Source organism: Macaca mulatta, chromosome 15, assembly GCF_049350105.2.
Source record: "Macaca mulatta isolate MMU2019108-1 chromosome 15, T2T-MMU8v2.0, whole genome shotgun sequence".
NCBI lineage: Eukaryota > Metazoa > Chordata > Mammalia > Primates > Cercopithecidae > Macaca > Macaca mulatta.
The window spans coordinates 8,084,710-8,104,076 of NC_133420.1; the positions used below are offsets into that span (position 1 = coordinate 8,084,710).

The 19,367-nt window shown below is 63.1% G+C and overlaps 1 protein-coding gene across 33 annotated transcripts in view; it reads right to left on the reverse strand.

The window, feature by feature from the left end:
• RXRA (retinoid X receptor alpha) overlaps window positions 1-19,367 on the reverse strand; it is a 120,570-nt gene that overhangs the window by 22,291 nt on the left and 78,912 nt on the right. For 32 of the 33 annotated variants that reach the window (XM_077967177.1, XM_077967161.1, XM_077967157.1 and 29 more), the window contains 4 exons: window positions 18,366-18,616; window positions 11,997-12,147; window positions 11,186-11,365; window positions 2,799-2,968 (listed from right to left, as the gene is read on the reverse strand). In XM_077967177.1, the coding sequence (XP_077823303.1) occupies window positions 2,799-2,968; window positions 11,186-11,365; window positions 11,997-12,147; window positions 18,366-18,563 (699 nt within the window). In that variant the 5' untranslated portion in view covers window positions 18,564-18,616. Of the gene's footprint in view, window positions 1-2,798; window positions 2,969-11,185; window positions 11,366-11,996; window positions 12,148-12,799; window positions 13,741-18,365; window positions 18,617-19,367 lie in introns of those variants that run through there. The other variant, XM_077967182.1, reaches the window with a different exon arrangement.

Consider the following 19,367-nt stretch of genomic DNA (forward strand, 5'->3'; position numbering starts at 1 on the left):
AGGCCAGCTTCTCAGCCTCAGCCTCTCCTTCTGTCACGCTGGGGACTGAAAGGGGCCTGTTCTTCTTGCCTGCGCATCTGCCACAGGGCATCCCTGAGACAGGATCGAGCAGGCCTGGCAGGGGCGGGGGGATGTGGGGAAAACCAGCCCCAAGCACTGTGTCTGCAGCAGGTGGCTCTGCTTGGGATCCTTGTACCCAGGAACTTCCCAGCCGCTGGCCGGCCACTCTCGGAAGCCAACACAGGGCCCAGAGCAGGCCCAGGTGACAGGCTGGTGCCATGGGTAAGGAAGGAGAGCCTCAAGCCCTCCTGGGCTGGCTGGCTCGGACCTCTGCAGGAGTGGGCACAGGGGTCACCATCTGCCATGTGCCTGCAATGGGCACAGCCGGGACAGGGAGCAGAATATGGCAGGCTGGAGAGCCAGGAGGCTGGAGCGGAGAAGGAGGCACAATCCCAGCAGGTGTGAGGCTCTGACTCCAGTACCAGCAGGGCTAGGCCTGGAGGGGGTCCCCTAGGTAGGGAGGAACAGTGCAGGAACCCGGCTCCACCTCCCTGTGTGGCCTTGGGAAAGGATTAACCTCCCATTCTCGCCTGGAGATCCAACATGCCTCTTGTAACAGAAGGCGTGTGATGGATGGGCTCTACTCCTGCCTAGAAGTGTCCACAGGACCTGCCCAGGCCCTGCCCTGCGCTGGGGAAAAACCAGGCACCAGGACCTCGACGCTGGGCAGCCTGCCCCCTCTCTGGACCTCAGTTTGCCCATCTGAGGGAAGGGGCCCAGTGAGCGGTTCTGGAAGTTGGACCCAGGCCAGGCCACAGAGGAGCGTTCAGTGTGAGCTCAGGCACAGCAGGGAGTGAGCGGGCACAGAGAGACCCTGTCCCCGTGGAAGATGTGTCCTTTATCCTCAGCGAGTCCTGCCTGCCTTTGTGGTTCTCTAAACTCTCTCAACTTTGATGCAGTGAGGGAGAGAGCAGATGGCAGATTCCCCCCCCACACACACACAAATAGTGTCCTTCACGAAATAGAAACGTGGCAGCCCTTTGTACATCTGCCAAACTTGTTTTTGGATTTTCTGCTGGATCATGAAACCCTCACAGCCCAGTCCCCGGCCAGAGTAGAGGTCTGAGCAGAGCCGGGGACATGAGGGCAATAGGTTGTCCTATCCAGAAAGGGCAGGGAAGCAGGGTGGTCCTAACCCAGCCACGGGGCCTCAGACAAGAGCAGACCCCCACCCTCAGACAGACAGAGGCAGTGGGGGTGCGGGCCCTGTGTGAGTGCCAAGGAGCAGGGTGGGGTCACTGTCCTTGACCGAAGCTGGCGGTGAGGAACAGCAGAGCCGTCAGCAGCAGCCTCGTCGGGGCAGAAATTAACCCACCACACACCTTATCCTGTAATCACACCTCACCCTGTGATGGCCAGTGCCAGGGGCCACAGAGAAAAGAGCAGGTGCTCTCAGCCCACATCACAGGGGCAGTCCCCATCCTGGTGGGGGCACAAATGAAGGCCACAGGTAACCTCAACTGAGACCAAAGCCTGAGGAAGAGCCAGAGGGCCCAGCTCCAGGCCACGGGAGCCGCAAGCATGAAGGGGCAGGGAAGTGGTGGGCAGGGGGACAGCAACCTGCAGGGCACAGCCAGCATGGAGGACAGGCTGGTGTGCCTGGACCCACAGAGGGACAAAGGTCAAAGCGACCTCATGGTCGGCCTGTACAAGGTCTTCGGTGGCCACAGGGCTCTGGTCCCAGCCCCAAACCCACAGGGAGACACGGGTGAAAACTGGACACCACGGTGACCGCGGCGAAGATGCAGGGGCCCTGAGGGCCAGCTGGACACAGGTCCCCGCAGCAGGAAGCTTAGTGCACAGTTCTGAACCTTCACTCAGGCGGCCGGGAGCTCACCTGCCCAACCCCGGGCACAGCCGGAGCTGCCCCCTCAGTGGGGCCTGGGACAAGGGGGGGGTCTCCCAGCCAGACAAGCTCACCAGGAAGCAACGGGTCCCGAGCAGTGCAGGTTCCTGGGCCTTAGGGTAGGAGGGACTCAGAACGCACCTGTGCCACCCTCCCTGGCAAGGCCACAGCCAGAAGCAAAGATGCCATAGGGAGGGAGCCAGTAACAGGGAGGGTCCAAGGAGAGGAGGACAAGGCCAGGGGGTCTTGAATCCAATACCTCCAGGACCAGCTGGAACCGGGCCAGGAGAAGAGCCTGTGAGCAGGGCTGTGGCCCACCCAATTCTCCTCCCCTTGAGGCTGTCGGGGTTGGGGGGACAGGAGGGTCAGCATGGGGGTGACCAGCTGGCTGGCTGCGGAGCTGCTTCCTGCGTCTATGGCAGCCACCGAGACTGCTGGGCACCTGCCCAGGGCCACACGGCTGCGGGTAGAGCCAGCCCTGGAACCAACCTGCAGAGCCTCTTGCGGGGGGCTTGGCCTCCTCCCACAGCTTTTCCAAGGGGCACCAGGGAGCAGGGACAGCCTCCGCACCCAGAGAGGCCAAACTCCAAAGGACACAGCGGCTGAGGCCCCAGGAGAGACGGCCAAGAAGGAGGATGTGGCTGCAGGGCCCCTGGCCCCTGGCCTCCGCCCCGAGGGCCACCCGTGCATGGGCCAGGAGAGGAGAGTGCCGCCCAGCTGGGGCGAGGGCCCACAGGGCCACCTCGGGTAAGAGGCTGAGCTGAGGCGGCCACAGGGCCCAGGGCAGCCCCCAGGACTTCTCTGGCTCATCAGCTGCTCAGGCGAGAGGGTGAGTGAGTGAGGGAAACTGAGGTAGGTGGGGCTGCCCACCCCTGCAGAGGTGGTGACTCACCGAGCTGGGGTTCAGCCCCATGTTCGCCTCCACGTAGGTCTCAGTCTTGGGCTCCACGGCCAGCTCAGCCTCCAGGATCCTCTCCACCGGCATGTCCTCGTTGGCGCTGCTGGTCGACTCCACCTCATTCTCATTCCGGTCCTTGCCACGCTGCCGCTCCTCCTGCACGGCTACAACCCGGGAGGTGCAGGTCAGCCCCACACTCAGCGGGGCCAGTGGCTCCCAGGGAAGGCTGTCCTGGCCGGGTGGTGCCAGCTCCCAGCCAACGCACCCACAACACCGACATCCCCACCGGCGCTGGGTGATGGAGACCCCGTCTCTGCCCCAGGCCTGGCCGTGTGGCTGTGTGCTCTGAGAACAGAGGCCAACTCGCATTCATTCCAATTAAAGTTCACACCAGGAGCCTGCCTGGGCCCTGGCAGGAGACAGTGCAGCAGGGACCTCAACATGGGGTGAGAAAGGCCCAAATGGTCTATGGACTCAGGGAGAACCAGGAAGCCTTCCTGGAAGAGGTGTTGATGTGACTGGAGGAGGAGGTTGCAGAGGAATCATGGCTCAGGCTGGAGACACGGTCCCTGCCAAGGCCCAGAAGCAGAGCAAAGCACACACATGACGTGCCACAGGGGCACTCATGCTGGCTGAGGGCCTGGACAAGGGGAATATCCAGGAGGTGACAGGCTCAGAGACACCTGGGCAAGCAGGAAACCGTGCACCTGCAGACCCCACGCCCCTCTCAATGACACTAGGCCCTGCCAGAAATGGAGGGCAGGCGACCAGCCCCACCCCGGCCACACAGAGGCGGCCCACCCAGCTCCACCGACCATGCCCCAAGCAGGGCACCAAGATGCCTTTCAATCCGCTCCAGGAAGCAGCCACTCCAGTGGAACCAGAGGCCGAGCATTAAGGTAAAACAGAGTGATGCTTGCAGGTAGCAGGAGCTGCATCAGGCATGGGCTCCAGCCAGCTGACTCTGATCAGCCCCGGGGGTGGGCGCTCAGCGAAGGGGCCTGAGGCATGAGCCCTGGCTGCCCAGGTACATGCAGCTCCTCCCGCCCCCAGCTTCCCTCCACCTGGATTTGCCTGCCTCGACTGTCCACTTTGAACATGAGGGAGCCACCTCAGCCCCTCTGTCAGCCTGTCTGGGGATCTCCCACCAGAAGTGCCGGGAGGCAGACTGGGACCCAGATGGAAATTGGACAGAAGCATCCACTTGGCTTATGGGCCATTCCCCCGAGACACGTCCCCTTCCCTGAAAGTCCTGAGCTGGGGCTCTGGTCCCCAACCCCACCACCTCCTTCTTCCGTTCCATCCACCACCCAACAGCCCCACGGGGTGGGCACTCACATTACCCCATTGTACCGATGAGAAAACTATGGCTGAGACAGAGAAAATGACTGTCCAAGTGAGTAAACAGCAGAGCCAGGAAAGCAACAGGGACCGTTGCTTTCTGCAGCCACCTCTGTCCAGCACAGTTCCACGCCCGTACTCCAGTCAAGGCCTCTCCACTCTCACCCTGGGAATGCCCCTCCCGCCATATCTCCTCCAAGCTCAGACATGGACCTGGGGCCAACTCCTCCCTCCCTTGTGTCCTCCTGCCAGTGTGCTGGGCTGCGTAGTCCCTGACCCAGGCCCCTTCTCCTCCTGGTCTACGACGGTGCCCTCCTAAGGGCCAAGGCCTAGGACGGTGCCCTCCTAAGGGCCCAAGGGTATGGCCTGGTGGAGGGGTTCCTGGAGCTGCCACCTCTCTGGGCCTGTGGCGGGGCTCATCCCAGCCCCTCCAGGATGTCTCGATGGTGGGCAGAACACAAACCTGGAAGCCTGGGGTCCTCGCAGGCACCAGCCACCCGTGGACTGACCATGTCTCGTCCCACCCTCCCACCTTCTGGCTTCCAGATGGGTTTGGAAAACGGTGGGAGAACGTATCTGTGCCTCTGGCACCCTCTCTGCCCCACCCGCCACGGTGCCAGCCGCCACTTTCTCCCGAAGCCACAGTTTCTGCTGAGCAGCCATCTCGGGGCTCTGCAAGCCCCTCCCTTCACACCCCCAGGCCCGGGGTCCCCAGCCACGCCTGGTTCCCTTCACGCCAGCCACAGCTCTGCAACAGCCGCACGTGGATGCCTCTCAGCCACGCTGTGCCAACAGTTTCCAGCATGGCCCACTGGCTTGAGCGAGGGACTTCCGCCCACACAGGGAGACTCCGGCCAGGAGGCCCATCCCCGGCCTCAGGATGCACCAACCAGGCCGAGGGGCCAGCCAGGGACCCCGCAGTCGGCAGGCACAGGCCTGGCCCTACTGGAAACCTGATGGCGGGTGGGGGCAGGATGGCGAGCAGGGCTGGTGGGCAAAGGGCAACGGTCCGGCAGGGGCTGCAGAAGGCTCCAGTCAGCCCCCACATGGGACTTCCGTGAGCCCTCCAGAGGGCAGTGCTCATCCGGGGCAGGGTCACTACTGACACGACCCTCTGTACGGGGTCCTGAGCCTATAGAGCCGGCCCCACCCACGCCGAGCAGCCCCCAGGGCAGGAAGCACCCGCACACGCAGATCGCAGCCAGCATCTGAGCAGAGGGGGACTGGAACCTCCACCGGCCCAGGTCCCTGAGACCCTAAGGATGGGCAGCAAGGGCAGAATTCTAAAGTCTCAGTGCCAAGACACAGATGGCACTGCTGTCTTCCCAGTGGAAAAGCTGAGGCTCTGAGAACCAAAGGGGCAGGGCTGAGTGCTCAAGACAGTGAGCGGCCTAAAGCTGTAGGCCCTGGGATCCGACAACCCCAGCCCCACACAGCCTGCTAGCTTGCCACAGCCCGAGCAGCCGTGTGGCCCCGGCCAAGTCCCCTGACCTCTCTGTGCCTCGGCTCCCTCGTCCGCAAGACGAGAATGACAACGCTCACCCCCAGGATGGCTCCAAGAGGAAGCACCAACACACAGGGGGCCTGGAGGTGCTCACAGCTGTCACTGCAGCCTCCCACCCCATGCGCCAGCCCGGCCCAGTGCCAGGGATTTTCTCCTGCTCAGAGGTAGCCCCAGGGAATGGGGAGCCCCAGACAAGGGTGGCCCTGAGCGAGGGGCCTCGCTGCCAGTTCCTCCCCAGGCGCCTGGGGCTGGGTTCCTTGGCACCTGCCTCCTCCGCCAGGGCAGCCGAGAATTAATTAGCGAGTGTTTTGTGAAGCACTTTGAAGCTGTGAAGGGCCCGGCAGCTCTGCCCAGCATCATTATAAATATGATCACTTTATTTATAGGCTGGGGGGCAGAAGGGGCCGGGATTTATGCTTTGCCAGCACAATCACCTTCTAGACGAAGTCATGCTTGACTCATGTTCCGCTGGCGCCGGAGGCCGGGCGGGAGGCGTCTGTAAACACAGAGCCTCTTTACCCTCCAGCCCCGAGCGCAGCGGCTGGAGGAGGCGGAGTGGAGGCATGCAGGAGGCTGCTCGGAGCCAGAGGAGGCTCACACACCGCAGCCCAGTCCCCCCAGGAAGACCTGAGACTCCCGCCCAGGCGGCCCCTCCCCAGCATCCGTGGGGTCCCGAGCCTCTGGAGACAAGCTGGCCTAGGACTTGGGGTGCAGCAGCCCCTCAGAAGCAAGGGACCTCTCTGACTTGCCACAGCCCCCCAGGGTCGAGAAGGAGGGAGGGGGTCTGGGGAAGGGCAGACGGCTCTGAGACAGGCATGTTGGGGCCCAAGGGCATCCACAGCCCCACTGGCTCCTCTGCCTTGGGTAGTGGCAATGGCTGAGTCCTTTCTCTGTCCCTTGTGCAGCCCAGGGCTGGGCCCAAGATAGGCAGGACTGAAGTCCACCAAACCATTCTGGCCTCCTCTTAAGGATGAGGTGACAGAGACCCAGAGAGCGGTGCCAGAGGCCACACGGCAAGCTAGAGTCTCTAAAGGGAGTGGCTTACTTTCCCTCCAGGGCTTCAACCTAGAGCAAGGCATCGGAACATGAGAACCGTGCACACACACGTGCACACAAACCATGCAGACACACAAACACACACACAGACATACCACACCACACCCACACCACATACACATACACACCACAGCCACACTCATATACCACACAGACACACCACACCCACACCCACACCCACACATGACCACTGTTCTCCAACGCCGCCACCAGCCACGCACAGCACTCTCATCACAAGCTCTCAGGGGTCTTCCCGATGCCTCCAGCCCACCACAGATGAGGAACCTGAGGACTGGGCAAGGCAAGGTCACTTGCCCAGTGTCATAGGCCAGAAGGCAAGAGGGCCACACCTGAGCCCAGCCAGGGCTCCCTTCCCACAGCAAAGACCTGTGGGGCCAGCCACATCCCTGCAGTGCACGCACACGCACACACATGTCACACGCCAGACACTGCTGTTTCCATACCCAGTCCTTCAGAGCCGGAGGGTGGGCACAGGAAGCAAAGGCAGGCAGGGAGGAAATGGGGAGCAGCCTTCCTGGGGGAGGAGGAGGAAGCAGAATGGAGGACAGGCATTGCCCCCTCTAGGCCAGTGTCTCCCCCCACCACCCCTGGTGGAAGCTAGGTCTCTTCTATCGGACTGGGAACCCCCAAGCGTGAGGCCTGTCTTCCCCATCACAGCACGTGTGCCTCCGGGCCCCCCAAGCCCTGCCACCCCCGGCTTCAGCAAACAGGCCCAGGCTCAGCTTGGCAGAGGGACAACACCCACCACGCATGTCCCCCCACCTCTGCCCACCCCTGGTCCCGGGAATGCTGCAGAACGAGTCCCTCCTGGTGGCTGCCTGCGCGTGCAGGCCCTATTGCCCAACCGGAGATGCTATCAGCCTGTGGCATCCTACAGCATAGGGGTGGGAACCCATCTGCCCCAGAGCCAGAGTGGGCCCTTGCCGGGGGCAGAGTCACCGCATGGGGGCACCTGGGCCATCCTGCCTTCAGCCAGCCCTGGGACCAACCTCGCAGCACTGCACTGGGATGCGACACCTCAGCACCACCCTCAGTTTCTAGGAGTCTGACCACAAACCAGGCCGAGGGACCACGTGGCATCAAGGCCAGTGAGCATAGCTGCCTGCCAGGGGCCTGATACTCAGGAGCGCTCAGCCCCCGCAGCTGACAGCTCCCATCCTGCATGCTCTAGGCCACAGACACCTAGCGCTGGCCAACTTGGCCCCATAGCTTTCTCCAGGGCTGCTGCAATGCCCCACCCATGCAGCCAACAGCCCTGCCCTCCACTGCCAGGGAGCCCTCCTTGCAGGGGTTTGCCCCAGGAGGAGAGAGGGAGGCTCCGCATTTCAGGACCCACCTGGAGCCAGATGCAGGCGGGGCAGGAGGGTGCTTCCCAAGTCCTCCCAGCCACTGGTGCTGTGTGGGGTCCCTGCAGGGCGAGCGCCTAGGCTGCACCTGGGGCCCCGTCCCTGCCCAAGAGTAAGGCGCTCCACAGGTCTGGCTGTGCAGCCCACATAGCCAGAGACTCCCCCTGTGCACGAGGCACTGGCAGCAGGGCACGTTTGGCACGGGGGCCTCACCGCCTCCTCGCCGCCCACGCAGACGCGCCCTCCACGCCGAGGCTGAGTTCTGCAGCTGTGTTTGGGGCAAGAGCGCTCGACAGCAAGTTCCTGCCTCAGAATCCTGCTGGAGGCAAAAGGGAGGGGGTCCACTGACAGCAGCATTTTCTCTCACGGCCCTAGGTCCGGTCTCCAGGGCTGTGCACTGCCAAGAGGAAGGACAGAGAGCAGGAAGGACCGGCAAGAAACAGGCGCCACGCCTGGTGCTGGCCCTTAGACCTCCCCATGGCTCACCTCTCTGTACCCCATTTCTCTGTCTCGCAGGTAAGAGGTGAGTGAGACCATGCGTGGGGATCAGGAAGGGGGTGTCCAGGGTGGCCCCCCAGATGGGGGGGCTCCTAACAGGACCCAGTCACCAATGGGCACCAGGGGAGGGGTCTGACCAGGTGACTCCAGGTACCCCCCAGCCCCAACACTGCACGGTTCCACTGAGATGGGATGGGGTGTCATCCCCAGGCTTTGGGGGGCCCAGGCAGCTGGACTCTGATGATCCCAGGCACATGGATGACCGGGCTGCAGGGCCTTAGGAAGGAGTCAGTGCAGCCTGGAGGGCCCGGGACAGGGCTCAGAAAGGCCAGCCCTGACTTCTGAGGGCCCGGTGTGATGGCAGCCTCAGACTTCACGGACACTGCTCCCTGCAGCAGGCCTGTGGTGCCGATACCTTGTCATTCCTCAGGCGTCAACAGCCCTCCTGCCTGCCTGAATCTCACCGGGTGCCCGAGGCAGGGTCAGGTGCCTCCTCTGGGCTCCCACAGTGCCTGAGCTTCCCCTAAGTCTGCACCGGCTGCACCCTGGGCCCCCCCTGGTTATCTGGTGATCACTTTCTTTCTTTTTTTTTTTTTTTTTTGAGACGGAGTCTTACTCTGTCGCCGGGGCTGGAGTGCAGTGGCCGGATCTCAGCTCACTGCAAGCTCCGCCTCCCGGGTTCACGCCATTCTCCTGCCTCAGCCTCCCGAGTAGCTGGGACTACAGGCACCCGCCACCTCGCCCGGCTAGTTTTTTGTATTTTTTGTAAAGACGGGGTTTCACCGGGTTAGCCAGGATGGTCTCGATCTCCTGACCTCGTGATCCGCCCGTCTCGGCCTCCCAAAGTGCTGGGATTACAGGCTTGAGCCACCGTGCCCGGCCTGGTGATCACTTTCAAAGGACAGCAAGCTCACTGCTGTAGGCCCAGGCCCGGCACCAGCCACGCACAGTGCTCTCATCCACCACCAAGCTCGCAGACGTATTCCTGAAGACCCCAGCATCTGAGAGTGGTCTCCGCTAAACCAAGCTGTCTGTGCTATGGCATCCTCGTGGAAACTGCCAGGCTCAGGCTGCACACAAGGCCTTCCCCACCCGGCTCCGGCCATGCCTCAGGCCTCCACCCCAGAACAGGCCAGTCTCCACGCCTGAGCACAGAGGCCCTGGCCACCGCCTACCCTACCCCTGCCTGCCCCTGTTCCAGTTTCCATCTTCCAGGGACAAAGCTGCACCTGCCACCACAGCAAGCCTTCCTGCCCACACCAGGCACCCAGAAGAACCGGACTGGGCCCACACCTCTCCAGGCTGGGCACACGCTCCTCTGCCCTCTGGTGAAAGCAACAAGGTATGGATGGGAACCAGAGCCCAGTATGTGACCCTGAGCAAGGCTTGAACCCTCTGGCCTAGGTTTCCCAGCCTGCACAGCAAAGGGTGGGCCTGAGCACACGCCAGCACTCTGTGAAACATGCATCCCCATCAAAAAGGCCTGACTGGCAACACTGGGCATGGCCACACCAGCCCTGGAAGGCAGCTCTGCTATGCGGGCACAAGGACCCCATGCCAGCCCGTACGTCACACTCAGCCTCACAGCCCAAGGAGGATACCCTGCGGGAGTGCGGGGCCCGGCAGAGGAGCTGATTTCTCAACAGGACTGTGAAGGCTGAGACAGCACACACAAGAGATGATGAAATGAAACTGCAGCACAAGGGCCGCCACTCAGGACATCCCTGACGGTGAGACAGTGGCTTGGATCCTGCTTGGGGACCCCACCACGGGCTGGCGGGGAGGAAGTAAGACACACCAGCCACACAGGTGTGGGGCCTTGGGAGCAGCACGGCAGAGGACAGAGGAAGGGTGTCCTGCAGAGCTGGGGGCACGGCGACAGACCAGCAGATCTTCACCCCAGACAGCACCTCCCACCCCCACAAAGCCCAGGGCACGGGACCCGATGGGAAGAATCGAGGCACACCCGCAAACACGTGAGAAAACCATGACCCAGGGACCCACTCGGAGGCCAGGAATCGCCAAACCTGAGAAGGAAAGGGGATGTGACAGATGGAGACACTGAGGTCCACAGCCAGCCAGGGCTGGGAAGTCACAGCGCCTGTTGGGTCCGGGACTCTGACCCAGGTCTGACTTGACAATTGTGGTGACATCAGGGGAGGGACCTTCCCTGCAAACCGCCCCCAACACAGATTTGTTAATAACACCGGCACAAAAATGCAAGGAAAGGAGGAACTGCTCCAAGAGCCTGGGGGCCATCCGGCGGCCCTGCAGGGGTGCAGCAGAGTTGGCCTCGGGAGGAAGCCGGCCCGGAACCACCCCTGGCATCCAACAGCTCAGAAGACGCCCCCGCTCCACCTCTCCAACCTAAGCAGCACCACCTGAAGGTCTCCTTGACCATCCCCTCACCAGACAGCCAACGCCAGCCAGAAAATGCCGCCCGGGGCCCATGTGCGCCCACGCTTCGGGCCCCGCCGCCACTCCTGCCTCGGCCTTGCCGTGCTTCTGTCTAGGCCACTCACTCCCTGTTGTCCATCTTGGGTGTCCATGCGTAGGCCCGGGCCCCACTGTTTGTCCAACACCTGCCCGTGCCCCCACCCGACGCCGTGGCCTACCTTCCCGCTTCATGCCCATGGCCAGGCACTTCTGGTAGCGGCAGTACTGGCACCGGTTCCGCTGCCGCTTGTCAATCAGGCAGTCCTTGTTGTCGCGGCAGGTGTAGGTCAGGTCCTTGCGCACCGTCCGCTTGAAGAAGCCCTTACACCCCTCGCAGCTGTACACCCCGTAGTGCTTGCCTGCGGGACAGGGCAGGGCAGGGCTGGGGAGCAGTCACCGAGCCGGCAGGCAGCCCACCCCGCATCCAATGCCGCCACTGTCAGCTGGTGGGCCAGGCCTCAGGAAGGGACCCGCTGGTCTCCAGACCCCCGCCTGGGCTCAGACTGGGCCCCGGCCTTGCCCTCTCTGCTCCTCCGAGGACAACTGGGGAGTGGGGCAGGGATAAATCCCAGCTCATCAGGGACCAGAGCTCCTGGCAAGTCACCTGCTCTGTGTCTGCACCGTGCAGCCCGTTCTTCCCTCTCAGGCTGTGGGGGGCAGTGGCACAACACAGGCCCCTTGCCCAGACCCAGCCAAGGGAGGAGGCACGGTGCTGGCTGCCCCCACACTGACCCTGCCATCAGCAGCCACCTCCTCTCCGGAAGCCTCAGGCGGCCCTGTGCCCCACCCCACCCAACACACGCTGTCCCACAGACGTGAGAACCCTGGAATGGCCTCGTGGAGCCCTGGGAGTGGGCCATGGCCCAGGTGCCTGCCTCCCTGCACCCTGGCCTTGGGTCCTGCTTGGCCCACAGGAGGGTGACTTGGGGAGGCCTCCAGACCCTGCAGTGGCCTGACAACCCTGTCCCACCGGTCCCACAGCAGCAGTACCTGAGGAGCGGTCCCCGCAGATGGCGCAGATGTGCTTGGTGAAGGAAGCCATGTTTCCTGAGGGGTGGGCGGGGACCTTGAGGACGCCATTGAGGCCCAGGGGGGGCTTGATGTCCTCGCTGCTGCTGACCGGGTTCATGGGTGAGCTGAGCTGGGGGGGCAACCACAGCGGTCAGTGGGGTGCACACCAGGTTCGTCCGTACGTCCCCCAGAGCCCTGCAGCAAGGATGGCGCAGCCGTACCCCCCACTTCACACACAGACACGGAGGCTACAGAGGGTCGTGCCCCCCACCCGCCACGATGCTCCGGAGCAGGGGGTCACTGTGCGTGCTGACTGAGGCCAGCAGAGGCTGCAGCAACCTCAGGACTCGCCCACAGCAGACCCCAGGCCTCTGTGGCAAAGGACCCCTCAGCAACCCCCCAACACATGGGCGGTCCCTGCTTGCACCCCCCGTCCGCTGCCCACCTAAATGAGAGCTGCCTCTCATTACTGAGCCCCTGGCAGTGCCCAGCCCTGCTGGGTGCCCCCGGACACTCCATGAGGCAGGCACTCTGGGGGGTCCCAACCCACAGATGAGGACGCCGAGGCCCAGTCCCCAGGACGGAGGAGGGCTGGGGACCCTCCAAGAACCACACATGTACCCCACCACACCGCAGGGCAGGGGTCCTGGTCACGTGACACAGGAGAGGGGAGTGGACACCCCCGGGCATCGAGTGGCACGACACCACTGGCCTCTCCGCACACCCCTCCGCCCCACCCGCCAGCCCGCACGCTGCCGCCCGGGCAAGCGTGGGAAACTCACCCGGTCACCCTGGTAACAGCTGCAGCGTGCAGTGACACAGCAGTTTTGGTTCCGCTGCCTCCACCCAGCTCTGCAGTCAGTGCAGAGGACCCACAGGCGCTTCCCGCTGCATCCTGCCAGCCAGCCCGGCTGCGCACAGCACTGAGCGCTCGGCCAGGCAGCCCCCAGCCTCCACTTCTGCAAACCCCTGCCACCGCTTGTGCGCAGGAAGCTCCCCTCCTTCCTTCCTCAGGCCTCCAAAATCCCATCCCCCCTTCTCACGGGACAGGAAGAGTTTGAGGCTCAATGCAAGCAAAGCAAAAACCACCCCAAAGCCTCCTTTCACACGGGCCTCGGTGCCTGGAATGAGTCTTCCAGCCCCAGTTTGTTCCGGCTTCTAAGTTCTTCCTCGGTCTGCCCAGGTGGGCTGTGAGGTTTTGCGAGGATGCTTGGTCCCCGCGGGCCTCAGGTGAGCTGCAAGAGGCCAGGAGGTCCCCCGTGACAACTCAGCACAGTGGGGGTGCCACAGTGGGGGCTCCAGTCACCGGAGAACCGGGTGGCCACCGTGTGACTCGCCAAAAGCCCAGCGTTCACGTCCACAGGCACCAGGTGCGCTTCTCAGAGAAGGGAGGGAACTGAAGGGGCAAGAGAAGGCTCCAGATGTTTGCTGAGGGGCATGGTGCCTGGGCTTTGCACCCACACTTGCCACTCCCTGCATGGAAAACCCTGGGGGCCCCAGATGCAGAGGCTGTGGCTCAGGGATGTCAGGGGCTGGCCAAGGTCACACAGGGTCCCCCACTCTGCAGAAGGCGAAAGTGAAGCCCCTGGAGGGACAGAGCTCGCCCAAACTAAGTGCCCAGCTGGCCCTACCCTGTGCTGGGCTCCGGGAGGCACCAGCGGACAAGGCCCTGCCCGGCCCTCCAGGGCTCGCTGGTCTAGTCGCTGTCTCGCTTGGAGGCACTGGAGGCCCCAGAGGTGGATCCCTGGCTCCGGATTCTGCCTGCCTCCTCCGTTCTCATGGCACACTGGGAAAATTATTTAATTACTGTAAGCCTGAGTTTCCTCATCTGCAAAACTGGAACAATGTTAGTGCCTACTTCTTTTCTTTTTTTTTTTTTTCCCAAAACAGGGTCTCACTCTGTCGCCCACGCTGGAGTACAGTGGTACAATCATAGCCACTGCAGCCTCGAATTGCTGGGCCCAATCGATCCTCCTGCTTCAGCCTCCTGAGTAGCTGGGATTACAAGTGCACGCCACTGCACTCAGCTTTTTTTTTTTTTTTTTTTTTTTTATAGTGGCGGGGTCTCAACTATGTTGCCCAGGCTTGTCTCCAACTCCTAGGCTCAAGCAATCCTCCCACCTCAGCCTCTCGAAGTGCTGGGATTACAGGCGTGAGCCACCGCACCTGGCCAGTGCCTCTCAGAGCCAATGTGTGCGGCAGGGCTCAGAGCAGAGCTGGCAGACAACTCGCTGTCTTACAGGGAGGCCGGCGGCTACAGTGAGGACTCCAGCCTCCTGGAGGAGACAGGCCAGGGACTGGGAGGAAGAAAGGGGTGTCCCAGGCAGAAGGACCCCCAAGCCAGTGTTCAGAGGTGGGGAAGCAAAGGGCTTGTTGGAAAAAAGGAAAGAAGTAGGTAGAGCCAGGGCGGGATCAGGTCAGAGCAGGGGCAGCAAAGGCATCCACAAGCAGGAAGCATTGGGCACCCTCGCTGTGTGCGCTAGCACTGGGGAGGCACCGAGGCATGTGAGCAGGGGGTCCTTGGGCCAGACGCTGAGGGAGTACAGGCCATGACTGCAGGTCCAGGTTGCTCAGAAGCACAAAGCAAAGAAACTCACACACTTCCTCTTCTAGGCTGCCCCAAAACACCTAGGGTGCGTAGGGATCCACGTGCTGCCTCCCAGCCCCCCATCTTCAGTCCCTTGCGCCTAGCACCTGCCCTGGGTAAACTGAGGGAGCGCCAGAGCAGCCCTGGCCAGGAAAGGGACTCCAGGCAGGACAGAATGGCAGATGGTCACCCTCCCTCTCAGCGTCACGGCCAAGCCAGGTCCCGTGCTGAACTCAGGGTGCATCCCTGGCTCCCCTAGACCTCAGGGAGATCAGAGGCTCTGGCTAGCCCAGTGAGCCCAGCGCCCAGTGAGCCCCCTCATGTCTGAGAAGAGCGGAGCCCGGGCTGAGGTGCCCATCCTGGCTGCAGGCCCTGAGGCCACCCACCTTGCCTCTCTGGGCTCACCTGGAAGATGGTCCAGGCTGCAGAAGCAAGGCTGTGCCAGGACGGGGAGGCCAGGCACGCATTCTTCCACCCTCCCAGCCCTAGGCTGCTGGGCCTCAGGTTGGCTTACAGCCCCCGGAGCGCAGCAGAGGGCCACCCCCGGGGTCTGCTTTGGTCTGTCCCTCCCCCAGTGGTCTCCACAGCCCCCCAGCTATCCAGGGTCTCCTCCCACACTCCCTGCTCCAGCTCCCCAGAGAGCCAGGCCATCATTGTTGCTTTGTTGGAGCCTCAGGACTCCATGCATGGCCAGGGTGGGGGCCATCCCATTTCCCCTTTCAGATCCTTGGCACTTATTTCAGTTCCCGCCGCCTCAATGCCCCACCCAGGTCTCCTGGCCGTCTCTTGGCCCTCTCCTCACACCCACCACACCCTTCCTTCCTGAGCTCCTGCAGGGTCTCTCCACCAGCCCGGACTTGGGGAAGGCCCACTCTGCGCCAGGAGCAGGCCCACCATCTGTCCAACAAGGCAGGAGCAAACCAGCTCCTCCGCACACTCCCCTCTGACCTCAGTCCCTGGTGGGTGGGCGCCGGTGCTGCCCTGCTTCCGACCCCATGAAGCCCGCTCAGCGTCCACCCTCCCCCTGTGCACCATCACAGCCCCACAGGCCCCCGGCAGGCGCTGCTGCCAGGAGGCTTTGCTGGAGCTCAGAGGCCTTGACACCAAGTCCAGCTCCAGGCTGGGCACTCAGAAGTGCTCTGTGTGGAAGCTGGCGCCGACTCACTCCGCCAATACCTGCGACGTGCCCACGTGCGCCGGCTGCAGCCAGGCAGGCTCTGGGACACTGTGGGGAATGTCCCCCAGGCCTGCTCTGGTAGAGCCTGCAGACCAGGGAAGAGACTTGGGACAGCTCAGGGGCCAGGCAGCTGCGGTCTGGCCTGGCTCTACCCAAGCGCCCCCAGACTCCTATTTCCCCGCCAGGAGGGGTCAAGTGGCCTGGACCCGGCCACGTGGAAGGCCCTGCCTGCCATGGATTTGAGCAGGCAGGAGGCAGTGCTTGGCACGATGCCTGGTCCTCCCCAACAGCAGCAGAAGTCAGAGAATCTCTCTGACTCCAGCGACTCTGACTTTGCGGTTGTGGTTTTGGGGCTAGGAGTGGGGGCACATCCCTCCTGAAACCTTCCTCACACTCCCATGAATGTGAGGAACCCCAGGGTTCCAAGACAAACTGCTGAGCCCTCGAAGCTGGACTCAACCCCCAGGGAAGGAGCTATGGGGTCTGGGGAACCAGGGCCAAGTCAAGCATGGGCCTCGGACCACGGCAAACTAACTGCGGGTGAGACCCACACACAGCCCAACGGCAGACCGACGCCAACGGCGGCCGGGCAGGGAACGTCTGGGGCAACCCGCGTCTGCTCCTCACCCACACCTACCCCGGGGGCCCTCGCCAGTGTCAAGGGGACCTGCACCACTCACTCCCAAGCAACTTGGCTTCAACAAGCCCCTACTTTGTGCCAGGAGCTGGCTGCACAGGAAACAACAGAGAACGGCCCAGAAGCAGCGCTGAAAAGCTTCCTCACCTAGTGCTGCCGTCCCCTCCCCGAGAAGGGCTCAACAGTGCCGAGGACACCAGGCACCCCTGAGAATTCTGGGAGCACCACTGCCACCCGCAGGGGTAACCTACTGTGCAACAGACCCCTTGGGGTCCAGGGCAGGCGGCAGACCTGGGAGGACCTAGCAAGGGGCATCCTGGGTCCCTGGGACCCAGCAGGTGCTGGCCAGTGAGCCAAGGGACAGGCGGAAGCCAAGTCTTCATCACCCTCTCGCCACAGGGCACCGTGCCGCCGGCAAGAGCAGGGGCAGGGCTGGTGTGCTAAAAATAACACGACCAGGCCTCCCTCGTGCCAGCACCTTGGGCCTGCTGCCTGCTTTCGGAAGGCCGGTGATATGAGAGGGACACGGACAGAGGCCCCAGTTCTTCTGCACACATCCCCCAGAGCAGAGGGGCTTTGATGGGGTTGGCCCAGAAAGCCAGCAAGATTCTCCAGGGAAAAGGAGCTCGGGAGGTCAAGGCTGGCTCTAAACAGGCCCAGGTAGATGGGCAGTAGGCCGGCTCCAGACCCCAAACACAGCCCAGTCCTAGGCCAGGAACGGTCCTGGACTACCTGAGAGGTGGCATGGGGGCTTGGGGCTAGGTGACCATCTGCTGCCTCCTGGCCCCCTCACGTGCAATCCCTTGGGCCTAGTGCCTGCCCTAGGTAAACAGAGGCAGGGCAGCAGGGGGCTTGGGAGTCCACAGGACACATGTGGCACTGTCAGCTGTATGTGGGCAGAGGAGCTGCTAGGCGAGTCCCACCCTGGTGGGCTGTCCTGAGATGGCACCAAAACTCTGCCATGGAACCTTCAGCTACTAGGGACAAAGGGTGAAACCCAAACACAGAAATTCAGAGCAGAAGGAGCACCCCTGCTCATCTGGGGAGCCCCTGGAGAGGGAGGGCCGAGTGGGAGTCTGGGAGGTTCCGGCCGGCCAGGTGGAAATCCACAAGCAACCACTGGGAGCCAGGGGAGGAGGCCCAGCCTCGCCCTCCACCCTCACAGACGGGACACCCCAGGGCTGGGCACAACTCCACGAGAGACACTCGGGGTAAGAAGGAAGAAGGGAAGCACGGACCAGGTCTCCAAGTTCCCCATGACAAGACCCGGACTGTGCCAGGCTCTGCCAGGCACCAGCCCTTCCTGATCCAGAAACAGCCCAAAGGGCCAGGCTGAGCTGGAGAAGCGACTGAGCAAACTTCAATTGTGGAAAAGGTCCCCACACCCCACAGACGGTCAGGCGCCCACAGAGCCATGGGGGAGCCAAGACCACAGAGCACCGCTGCCACACTCGGCCACTGCAGGTCCCAGGGTCAGCGTCCCTGAGCGGGGTGCAGCTGCTCTGAGCCCGAACACGCCTTCCCTGGGGGGCCCTTTGGCCGGGGTGTGAGCAGAGACTTCAGGGGAGGACCCGGGCTGTGTGGCCACAGGCTTCTGGGGAAGCAGGCTTAGGCCTGAGAGAGGCCACAGCCTCTCTCTGCTGAGCCCCCCAGTCATGGGAACAAGGAGTCCTGCGTCCTCCAGCATGGGAGGGGGCCACGTGTGCAGAGAACCAGCTGCAAGGCACGTCGGCTGATGATCCAAAGGCCCAGGCTCAGCAGTCAGCCCGACCTGGGCTCAAACCCCCATAGCACGCTGCTCCCCGAGGCTCTGTATACTCTGCGTCAAGTCGGGCGACCACAGCACCTACCTCCCAGAGGCCTCAAGATGAGGTGGCTGCCCTGCAGTTGAAGCCACAGCCCCACCCCTGGCCCCACCCCCTCCCCTTGCCCCAGCCCCGCACTCACCTGGGGGCTGCCAGTGCTGAAGCCCAGAGTGGGTGTGGTGGGCACCGACATGGAGTGGGGGCCCATGGGGGAGCTGATGACCGAGAAGGGCGGGCCCATGCCGTTGATGGGGGAGCTCAGGGTGCTGATGGGAGAGTGCAGCTGCCCCGGGGAGCCAATGCCAGGCCCCAGGGATGGGTGCAGCGAGGGCGCAGCCATGGAGCCTCGCCCCGTCGGGGAGGTGAGGGAGGAATTCACCTGGGTGGAGAAATCTGCAAGACAAGAAGCCGCAGGAGACGGGTCAGCACAGATGACGCCGGGCCTCACCAGGCACTGCCTCCCCAGCTACAGACGCACCCACGGGAAGACCCCGGCACCCTCAGGCGGCCCCGTTGGTCTCGACAGCTCACTGACGCAAACTCACACTCACTAGGGGCCAGGCATGCCCGGAGCTCCCCTCCAAGGCACTGTTCTGCGCCTGACCCTGGCTTTAGGCTGGGCCTGCGGCAGACGCAGGAAGAACCCGCTGTGAGTGAGCCCCAGGATGCCTGCCTGGGTCACTCCAACCCTCAGCACTGCAGGCCCCTCCACCTGGGAAAGCAGAGGGAGGAGGGGCTGGTGGGCGGGACTAGTCAGTCAATCCCTCTGCCCATCTCCACAGGGACCCAAGGTGAAGGTCTGGGAATAATCACGAAAGGCATAAAGGCTGGTGGCTCCGAGAACCTGCCGTGTACCAGGACCTGGTCAGTGCTGAGTGTGGGTGAATTCGTGGATCTGGGAGGTCCACAGTGAGCACTGTGATTCTCCCATTTTACAGATGCGGGAAGCCAGGCCCCAAGTACTCAGAGCTGCCTGTGTCCAAGCCAGGACTGGCAGCGCCTACAGACCCACTGCCATGTCTGTCGCCCTAACCAGCAGGCCACACTGCCTGGGCCTGCTCAGGTGCCACAGCAGTGTTAGCCCGGGCAGCGGACGCTCAGACCCCTGGCTCCACGCTCTGAGGTCTGTTTGAGGGGACCAGAG